Genomic DNA, 11572 nt, shown 5'->3' on the forward strand with positions numbered 1-11572 from the left:
GTGACGTTTTAATTACAAATAATTTACAAATAGGAAGAGTATGAGTTACTGAAGATGGAATTTAATTCCGAAAGCGCTTGAATGCATCGAATTCAATTGTTGGTAAGCTTTTTTTTGTATATTAACTTTAATTATGTACTTATATCAACGGGCCATGCTTAACAAAATTAATATATATAAATAAAAGAAGAAAAAATCCTAACAATATTTAATTTTAATTTATTCCTTGTTGGTAATCTTCAAAGTAATATATTTATAAACTTATTTTTATTTAAGGATATGTCATACAAACGCGAATTAAGAAAATATTCATTACACAAAACTACAAATAAAAATTTAAAATTTAATTAAAATTGTTTTAAACAAAAAAAAGAAAAATCCTGATAGATTCGCTTTTCAAAAGTATATCTTTATTTTTTCATAACTCAAACATTAGATTATATTGGGAAAAATTATACCACTTTTGAGAAGTATAATATACTTTTGAAAATTATAATTATAATATGGGAAAACCATATTTTTAAAAGTATATTTTTATATTATCGTAAATCAAATAATAACTTAAAATGAGAAAAAATTAACCTCTTTTTTTTATAAATTAGGAAAACTGAAGGAAACGAAAACCTAATTGGTGTATTGAGATAAATGGTATTTCTAATTGTTAGAAATAATTTTCAGTTAATATACAAGAAGTTTTTTGGACAGGCTAAAGAGGTTTGGCTAATTTAATCATCAAAAAATATAAGAAACTTATCTTAAAGCACTTTTAGAAAACTTAGAATTCTACCAAAAACACTACAAAAAAACCATCATACGACCAAAACTTAGGAGTGTACTGCACAACAGACGTGAAAATCGAAGAAAATTAGGAAATGTAATTTTCAACAAAATATGTGCTACTTTAAGCAGGAACTTAAAAGTTATAAAAAATTACATCGAGAAAATATCGTCCTAAACAAAAATGTTAAAACAGTATTGTTTCAGCTGTTATGCTGAACTGACAAAATGCATATATTTTTTGGAGTATTAACAATTCACTACCTGTTAATTAAAGAAACAGGAACATTCGTAATAAGTACTAGTATTTTTTTTATATCTGCACTCCAACATCAATATACAAATATAACAAACGTTGTTTGTTATACAAATATAACAAACGTTGTTTGTTATACAAATATAACAAACGTTGTTTGTTATACAAATATAACAAACTACGCGTACTATTGAGAAAAATAATAGTGACTACAAAGGTTTTAAATTTCAATGATTAAGAATTAGCAACCCGGTCATTCACAGCTTTTTAAATAATTAATTTTTTTTTATTATCACGACACAGCGACGTTACAATCTGTTCAGCAAAATAAATGAACAATAAGTAAATAAGATCTATATTTGAACTAAAATTAAGTAGTCAAAGACCCAGCGGCAGGTGAATTAACGATAACGAAATGGAAGAAATGAAACAGAAGAGCACTCCGTACAGCCAGACCATAAAGTCACCTAATTGAAACGATAAGGCAAACCAAGAACGTTGTTCCTCGGCAATCTTGAAAAATCACTGACCGTGTTATCTAAAAAATTGACCGCCAAATAATTCGGGTGCCGATCCAAACGATTTTGATACCGTAGGCTGACCAGAGAGTATTCCTGCCGAACGTTTTGCAACTTAGATCATTATACATGAGATTATTGCTTATGTTACCAGGGTATGTGTAAAATTTTTCGCAGTGATCTGTCTGGTAGCGTTCAAGTATGTCAATACCTGAATCGCACGCCGAACCTCATAATTCAAGCCCGTAACTCCAAACAGGCTTCAAAACTGATATAAATCATAATTTACTTTCCACTGAAAGTGATCTACGTCATATCAGCCAGTACATGTTTTTAAACTTGAGATCCAACTGTTTTCGCTTCGCTGGTATGTTTCGCCCAAGTAAGATATTGGTCAAGATGAAAATCCAAATATCTACAGTCCTGAGATCTCGGAATCGGAACATTGAAGATAGAAACAGTAGGACAGTGTTTCCTACGAAGGGTAAACGTGACGTGCTTTGATTCTGTTTCGTTTATTTTATTTTCCAGCATGTAAGCTACGATTCGAGGAGTGATATAATCTCGAATAAAACGAAACGCAGTAGTCGAATCTTCGTGGACAGCAAGAATTGCAGTATCGTCACCAAACACTGCAACTGTGGTATCTGCCGTATGTGGCAAGTAAGCGTTAACAGAACATACAAGATGGGTCTGAGAACGCTTCCTTGAGCTACTCCTGATTGAATAAAAAGCAAATCCGCCAAAAACTCTTCATGTTTAACCTGAAAACACCTGTGTTCTAGGTAAGATTTTAGCACTACGTAGAAAACATGCGGTAAATCCTTTGTCAGTTTATACAGATAATAAAACAACACGGATATTAGTGATCAAAATAAACAGTTATAATGGATATTAATTAAGACAAAATAATTGTATAATATTGAACACTCCATTTTATACACGTAAATCATAAAACAATACAAAAATATTTTTTAACCGATAACAAACCAATTTTATAAAAAATAATTAATTTTGTAAATATTAAATTCCTAATTCAAAAAGTTTTAACTGAATAATTCAGTAATGTTATGGTAAAATGCAAAAGATTTCATTCATCTTCTAGTAAGGGAAAATCTTTTGGTAACTCTTCTAAAATAATGTTTTTAAGATATAAATTTATTTATTTATATTAAAATAATACTTTCAAAAATTATTTCCAAGCAAACATTATCTTACGCTAGAAGCATACTTGTTTTTCGGACTAATTTTTGAAAAGTTCATGAAAATTTTTCTCGAGCCTTTTTTTTTTTATTAAAAAAAACCCCACTTAAAAAAATATAAATATTTATTTAATTCTATATTGTAATTTTTTTATCCTCAGGGACCATAGTTAGATATTATTGGAGAAAATGAGATGAATGACAAGTAGCGTGTGAAAATATCATGCCTGTCGGGATTCGAACCCCGGGACCTCCGGATGAAAGACCGAGACGCTACCACTCGCGGCACGGAGGCCGGCACATTTTGGCAAAATATTGTATACATGATTTTGGAAATAAAACTATTTCTCTGAAAATCAATGCTGTTCCAACGTCGGTAATACATTTTTTCCGACAGCCGTTAAACAAACAACTTTTGAGGGGTGTTTTATATTGTTTGTAATTAAAGTAATTTTAACATTATGAGCGAAACAATGTATATTTATATTTAAAATTCACGAAATAAAGAGTCAATACGTTGACAAAAACAAAAGCATCGAAAGGATTTACACTACTTAAAACTTTGATAAAAAATAATTTCTTTTATCAAAATTTGAATTGATTATAACACAAAAACACTCGTTTGTCTTAAAAATAATATATATTTTGAAGTAATTCTAGTGACATTTATCACTTCAATACATAATTCAACAAATTATATAGGAATATTTATTGAGTTCCGTTATAGAGATCGTAGACAGAAATATATTTTAAGACGTTGAAGGATGTTTATTATAAAATTAAGAAAAAAATGTTTTTTAAATTTTGTCTGCTACATTCCAAAAGTATGTTAAAACTACTATTATTTATTATTTTTTATAAACATTATTTATTAAATTGCAACGACTATAATATAACGAATAAAAGTAGAAATGTTTGGATTTCAAAAATAAATCATGAATAAGAATCTGCATTAAATAAAGGAAAATTAAGATTGCACTGAAATCTGGGACTGTCTATATGCGGGACAAAATTCCCGAAATATCATATTTTTAATTATACTTTTATTTTAATGAAAGAACTTGGAGATAATAAAAATATATCACTGATTATTATGAGATTTTCTTTACATTCTGTTTGAAAGTGAAACAGTCTGCGTTATCCCTTTCGATTCTAAAAACTGCTATATGAAATTTTTTACTAACACTACAAAACTAAATAATTAAATTCTCTCGATACAAATTAAACTGGCAGAAAGCGAACGCATAATATATACCAAATAAAATTACTATGAATGTAACCATTACGCAACAGCAAAACTTGCAACGATACAAACAGTAAAATAATGTAAAAAAAAAACTAATGGTTTTCGTTTTCTAGCATTTGTACTTCCTTGTACGAAGTAAAGGAAGCAGTGATGGCGAAAAATTTCATTTTTTAGATTTTAACGGAAATATCAATTTTGAATATCCCTGAATCCATTTTGACTAGTTTCGGCGTAACGTCTGTACGTACGTGTGTAACTCGCATAACTCAAAATCGATTGGCCGTAGGATATTGAAAATTTGGATTTAGGACTGTTGTATCATGTAGTTGTGCACCTGCCCTTTTGATCGAAATCGACTGAACCAAAAGTGCCCAATAAAAGCCCAAAATCAAAAAAAAAAAAACTGGATTGCTTGCAATAAATGAAGTAACTTGCAGAGCTTTTGCAACATATATTCTGTACAGTTCACTTGTTTTGTTTGAACAGGTAATTACAGGAATGTGAGCAAATAAAAACTGCATCTATAACGGTTCAACAATTGAAAATTTTACCTAAAGGTCAATTATTATATTCACTTACCACTATAGTGGGACAACTTTAGTGGTAAGTGAAATAATGATAATTTTAATAAACAACTGCAGAAGACAGTTGTTTATTAAAATAGACAAGCTTTAATAATTAATGAAACTGTAAGTAATACGGGGAAATAATTTGTAAAATAAACACACAAATAATTTTAACTTTATTTAACTATATCACCCGTTCAAATATGAATCGTATTTACATTCTGATGTTCGTACGAATATTTGCAGTATGGAAATAAATATAGATTTGCCATTACTTTTTAGAATTAAAGCTTATTTTCTTTTAAAATTCAGATTGGTGTTTAAAGAAACACCGAATAACGAATAAGTAGTAATCGTTAGCAATTAAAACTGTGACATACATACACGTCTAACGTCGAGCTGCTTTTGTATGAAAGACAGTCAATTATTTTTAAATTTACCTTTTCGGTAATATACAGTTGTTTAGAAGTGATTTTTTTCGAAAAAAGAGAATGAGATAGTTACAAAGTCTAATATAACGTAAGAAATAAGTTCCTATTTCTTTCTTTTAAAAAATATGTTCTCTAATTTTTTATCTTAATTATCTTTAAGATAAAAATGGATGTATCAAATCTTTAACACAATCGAAATAATAATAAAACTATAGAGGAAACCCCAAACAAGAATTCTTTTACCTACAATAACGCATATTTATTCAAGTACTGCCTTCGCTAAAAAAAACTCGGTTATTCAGATCACACAACATTTTGGGCTACTTGAAAGGGCCTCATACTTCCATTGCCTTTTTTAAAAAAAATACTTATCCATTTCAAATTTTTCCATCGTTTTATTTAAAATAAAATTAAAAGGTTTCCTTTTATATAAACAATAGTATTTCTTCCGGTAAGTTTTTTAATAATATTAATGCAGATTCATTTTTATTTTTCATCGTTTTCTTGATCAAGGATTTCACCAAGCTTTCCTTCACGTTCAGGCAAATACCGGAAAAGGTACTTTTTTATCCGCGGACTACCACATTTTATCCATTCCTGACGTGATCTTCACAATTTATAGTTACACAGCGATCTCAAAAGAAATTGCTAAATTATTCGAATAATTCTGTATTTTCATTAAAAATATTTATTCCCTAGTATAATTATATAAGAATATATGTCAGCACATATTTAAATCAATATTCTTACTACTTAAGTTCAGACGTAATTGAATCAAACTTTACCAAACATATGATTTAATGGTTAAAGTGGTTTCAAAAAACATGCAATACCACTAAAATTATATGTTCTATAACTGTTTAGAGTTTATTAGCGCCTTAGCTAAAAATTGATTTTTCTTTTTTTTTCATCTAACCCGATTAAAGATAAATAAAAATCATATATTTTTTATAATTAAAAAAATATTATAATTTAACTAAAGTTAATTAATTATAAAAATTTAACTTCAAATTTGTTTTGCCATCGTAAAAATACAAAAAAAAAAATCTCTAAGAATTATGAAATTTAATTGTGTTAAGTACAATTACGTAAAGGCAATATCTAAACTTCCTTCTTTTTAAAATTGAATAAACATTATTTTATGTTTAGTTTAGAAAATAATAAAACTAATTTCTTGTAACAGGATATTTGAAGTTCATTTATACTATTATTATAGTAAACTACAATAAACTATCTTCACGTTCATAATTTTCAATAAATCAAAGTAATATATTTGTAAAAGGGCTAATTAAAACATTAAAATTGAGTAATATGGTAATATCATAATAGTAAATAAATCGTGTAACATCTAACATAATTACATGTACACGTATGAGTAATGTAAGTGATAGCTTACACATTGCAGCACTAAACTAGTCAACTTTATTTATTATTTCGACTACAATATTAGTGTTTTTATATCAAACAAAAGCATTATTAGGAAAAAAACTTGAACGGCGCCACAGTTTAAAATAAAAGTTGACGACTTAAAAAAAAAATATTTAAACGATTAGGTTGTTATTTATTCTAACCAAAGGACAACAAATGTATTGAGTATGTACAACTTGTATTGAAATATATTTTTATATTGGAATTTCCGAACAATTCTCTTATCACTGTCCATTATTTAGATAAAAAATATTACTTTTCACAAAGGAATTTTAATTACAAAATATACATACCAGAAAAAAAAAGAATATGGATATTTTTCAAATTTTATTATAATTTTTGATAAAATATATATTATTTAATTTTTTTTTTAACTTGAATTAAAAATATGTAAATATACTTTAAATATAGAAATCTAAACAAAAAAAATTCTTGATATATAAAAAGGTATTTTATATATATAAAAACGATTTATAACGATAAAGATATAAACATTTTCCACGCTTTACGACTATCATGAAGCAAGTTAAAAAATAAATATAAAAAAAAGAAAAGAATTACGATCCTAATAGGATCCAATTAAATGATTATTTTTAACTAGAAAAACACATACATTCAAGGCCGTTCACAAGAACTTATAAAAATGAATCTCAAGCAATGACATATGGGTTAAAAGTCACTGCCAGCAATGAAAATATTTTATAACTTGCTAGTTTCAAGGGTATAAGAAATAAATAGAACAATTCATAATGGATTCCGTGGATTACAAAATCAGAGTAGAATGTAGAAGGTCTTCCAAAGAAAATAAATATTAGCTAGTGAAGAAATTTTCATGTCTTGTGGACATTCTGACATCTTTCAATACACAAAAGAGAAATAATAACATTATTTACGATTAATTTTACAGTACATAAACAAAACCGAATTATACAGAGAAATATAGGCTATAATGAAATCAGAAATAGAATATAAATGAAATGTCTTTTTAACACTATGACGACCAAGTTAGCTTATGTACTATACACAAAATTATATCATTGTACAAATGATATTATATTTAGACAAGAAAGCAAATATTAAAAATGTTAGCGATCACAACGAACCTTTTCAGACACAAACGTAAAAGTTATAACCAACGTATAAACCTGTGATATTAAAAACGAAAATTCAGAATATACAAAAAAAGCAAACGTTTTTACGAAAAAATATTTTTCTTTAAATAAATTTCACTTCATTTTACATTTTCTGAATAGATATTCAAAAACCAGTTACAAAATTATAAGTCGGATAGGATTTATTTAATTACGTATTTTTTATCTAATTAAATCCATTTAATATTGCTTCCTTTATCAAACTGAATTTCATAGCACGGTTTTAAGAAACAGACTTAATTATTCTTTTATTCCAAAAATTTACCCCGATGACCTTACGAATGGTAATATTAAAAGTTTTAATACGTTAAAAAACCCACATAGGCTATAATAAAAAATTACAATCTGATCCAATAAAAATCACAATCTGAACCAATAAAATGTATATATTTCACAACAATATAGCTACTAGAAAAAAATATCACTTAAAATTTTTAATTAGCCGTTCAAGATGGATTTTTTAAAGCAAGAATTTACTGTCTAAATAATATACGAGTATGTTATCAATAAAGTAGGCTAATACATGACGTAAACTGATAAAATAATTTTTTGACCTTTTACGTTTTATTTCTAACTTCATATTATTTTACTAAGCCTAGTATAGAACTAACACGTTTTAACTGTTGAAATATGTAAATTTATATTTCAACTGTTGCCGTGGCGTAGTAGCAGAGTTTCAGCCTTTTATCCGAAGATGCCGGGTTCGATTTCCGGTCAGGCATGGTATTTTTCATATGCTACATAATTCCATTGCCATATTCACACGTACAAGCTTCAAAGCTTCTATGGTAAATTACTTCAACCCATTAAAAATATATATATATTCAACGTTAAATACTACAAATAAAAAATAACCTACTAATTAATAAAGGCCAACACTATCCAATTTTAACAATCTATAAATAAAATATACAATCCGATACGATTACTTGACGGTTTTTCTAGTTATATGGTTTTATTTTAATGAAGGTAACGTATAAAAAGTGTTATATGCTGGAATAAAATAAAAATTGACAGTAGCGGTTGAGAGTCACTGCATTAACGTAATTTAATTAAACATAAAACCCTCATAATTCAGTTCAAAATCGCTTTAAGAAAAGTCTTATAAAACTTTTTTACTAATTAAAAGTAGTTACAAAAAATTATAATTAGTTAGTGATGTTTGGTACTACGTGTTACTAATTCGTAATTTTCTTCGATAATGATTTGTTTTTTACTTCCAAAATGCTAACAGTTATAGAACTTAAATAATATAAATTTTTATCAGATAAACCAGGTGATAGTATAAAAAGAAAGCTTTCAGCTACCATAATTTTTAAATCCTGCATATAAAAAAAAATCCTGTAGATGATAATATAACTTATAAATATAATTACGAAGATAACATAAAAAATTCACACTAACTTCACAAATTACACCACTACGAACTCAAGGAATCACAAACAGGCACACTGCTAAATATATTTATATCCATCCGATCGACACAGAAAAATTAAATATAAACCGTTCGATCGGTAATAGCATACATTGGCCAAATACGACTCACCTGTTTCCGTTTTAGGGGAGTGTTTAGGTGCTGCTGTTTGAAATGCTCCAGTAATGTGTTTAAATGCTCCAGGTCGGGTTGGTCTTGGGACAGCAACAAATAAGCACGCCAATTCGCCGAATCGAAACCCCAGTGGCACGTCCGATTCTCCAAAGCACGATGAGCGTGACAAACGAACTTCTGGGGCGAAAAGAGGCCCTGGCATTCCACGCACTGAATACACCGCGCTAAACTGTCCGTGTACAGTTCTGGCATACACAGCCCTCGACACTTGCCGAAGCACTCGTGGTAGACCTTGAATGCGAGGCCCGTAGCGACCTTGTCCATGCGGGGAGAGATGGTGCAGCGATGTAAAAGAGCACTGCATAGTCGTTCCGCATCGGTCTTCGTGATAAGACCGCAGGACGGTGCACTGGAGGGAAGAATCCCTGAAACTTTCAGTTCCTCTAATTGTTCCGGGGTGCAACGCGAACAGTAAATTTGTAGTTCGTCGCATACTTGATTTATTTGATTAAGACTGAAGTCTCGGAGAACACTATTAAGAATTTGCGGCAAGCACAGTCGTTTTTCTCCGCCCACGACAAAGCAGGAGATGCTCTCGCCCTCCAAGGCGGTTTCCGAACGCTCGCTGCGGGACCTGTCCGGTGTTGTCAGGATGGGCAGCTGCTGTTGTACAGGCAATGGAGGAGGGGTCGGGGAGCCAGGCTCCTCCGTTGCCAGCACGGTGCTCGGCCCTTGCAGGCTTTTAACTGCGGTCAGCTGATAAGTTTTCAAAACCTTTTTAAGATGAGAGTTATAAGGTTGATGTCCTACCAGGCCTTCCATCCTGGAAGCGAACTACGCGGCGAACCCGGCATCCCCCCGGGCAACACCTTTCTGCCGCGACACACTAGACATGTCTGCCTTATACTTCGCCACCAGAGCCTCCTGCGCGCGCACGCTAGATAGAATCGTCTGCACTCGATTAACACCCGATTTTGACGCAAAATCGATAAGAATAGTTGATCCGGCGCGCATAAGGAACGAAAACATACAACAGAACACGAAGACAAACCACTCCACACTGAGACGGTACTACGCTCACTCGCCCGACGAGATAGACTTGTCTCCCCCACCACGCAATGCCGCCGTCAAAATACCCTGCCTGACGCTGCGTGGTGGGGACTATCCGCCGTGTGGTGGGGGAATCTCCATCGTCGGTCAGGTGAAATGCATTCGCGTGCTAGGGGATTCATGACTTGACGCGTTACACAATTATTGTGTATCGTTCAGAAACCGAAACCTTAACTTTCAAGGTAATTCTAGTATTCAAAAAGTTACATCAAACTTGTTTAGAATTAAGAAGATTAGTCGTGTAAATAAATCTCCTTTCAGAAATACGTTACCTCGCAGATTTAATCGATTGTATTTTTTTTTTTGAACGTTAAAAGATTTTAATTTTATCTTAATTACAAAAGCATACATCAAACAACATAAAAGAGAGCGATGCATCATTTAGTATCTAATAAAATAAAGATATAATTTAAAATAACTTTAAAGCATACTATACGTTATGCTTACTTAATTTGTTCCGTGACTATTACTAGAAATATAAATTTATTCTATTTTATGTCTTAATTATTATTCCACTTCGGTACAAAACTTAAAGTACTATTTTTTAATTCCATTTGTTAATATAAAACCCATATTTCCTCTATTCTTTACACAAATTACAATTTCATAACCTAAGAAAAAATTATAAAATCTAAACAAAAAAAATAGTCGACGTAAGAATCGTAGAATTGAAGTAGTAGTACATTTATCAGTAAATTCAATAATCATAAAACAAGCAATGTGCAAAGCAAGTCTTTAAAGAATATAAATATTATTTAAAAGAAAAAAATGTGTTAATTCACACTGCAGGCATAATTATAATTATAATAACTCGGTTATTAAGATTTGCGCTGAGTATAATCAGTTATAATTTAAATTTTCTGTCAAGCATTACTTCTGGTCGTAATGGTAATGCTACAATTAAATTTATAATAGTTTTATTTACATTTCTATGTCGATTAAGGTAAAAATCATGTTCAATTTATAAAAACTATCAGTACCCTGTAATTTCTTCAGAACAAAAATTTGGTCAACGAAGGACTCGAAACTTTGAGTGATCTAAAATATGCGGGTTTCAGAATAGTCGGGATCCATCTTAAAAAAATAGTAATAGCTGGTTACACGTCCTTCGTACGGGTAAAAATGTATTTTGCACGGTTCTAGCGTCACTCGACAAACATCACGAGGAGGTGACCGTGAAAGTTCGTTTCTAATAATTTTTTTTTTTTCTAGTCATATAACCGGAGGCAGGTGAAGCCAATCGTGGCTCGTCGTGTCGCACACATAGAATGGCAGTAGCTGTTTTGGTTGAGCTGTCGCGCTGTGCACATCGCACCTTTAAAGCGATTTTTATCGATA

The 11572-nt window shown here is 30.2% G+C and overlaps 1 protein-coding gene across 1 annotated transcript in view; it reads right to left on the reverse strand.

The window, feature by feature from the left end:
• Snoo (Sno oncogene) overlaps positions 1-10199 on the reverse strand; it is a 365625-nt gene extending 355426 nt beyond the window's left edge. Inside the window, exon 1 of the mRNA XM_075358225.1 lies at positions 9122-10199. Within this exon, the coding sequence (XP_075214340.1) occupies positions 9122-9946 (825 nt within the window). The 5' untranslated portion in view covers positions 9947-10199. The remainder of the gene's footprint in view (positions 1-9121) is intronic.
• Positions 10200-11572: the final 1373 nt, after the last annotated feature.

Source organism: Lycorma delicatula, chromosome 1 (assembly GCF_047948215.1).
Source record: "Lycorma delicatula isolate Av1 chromosome 1, ASM4794821v1, whole genome shotgun sequence".
NCBI lineage: Eukaryota > Metazoa > Arthropoda > Insecta > Hemiptera > Fulgoridae > Lycorma > Lycorma delicatula.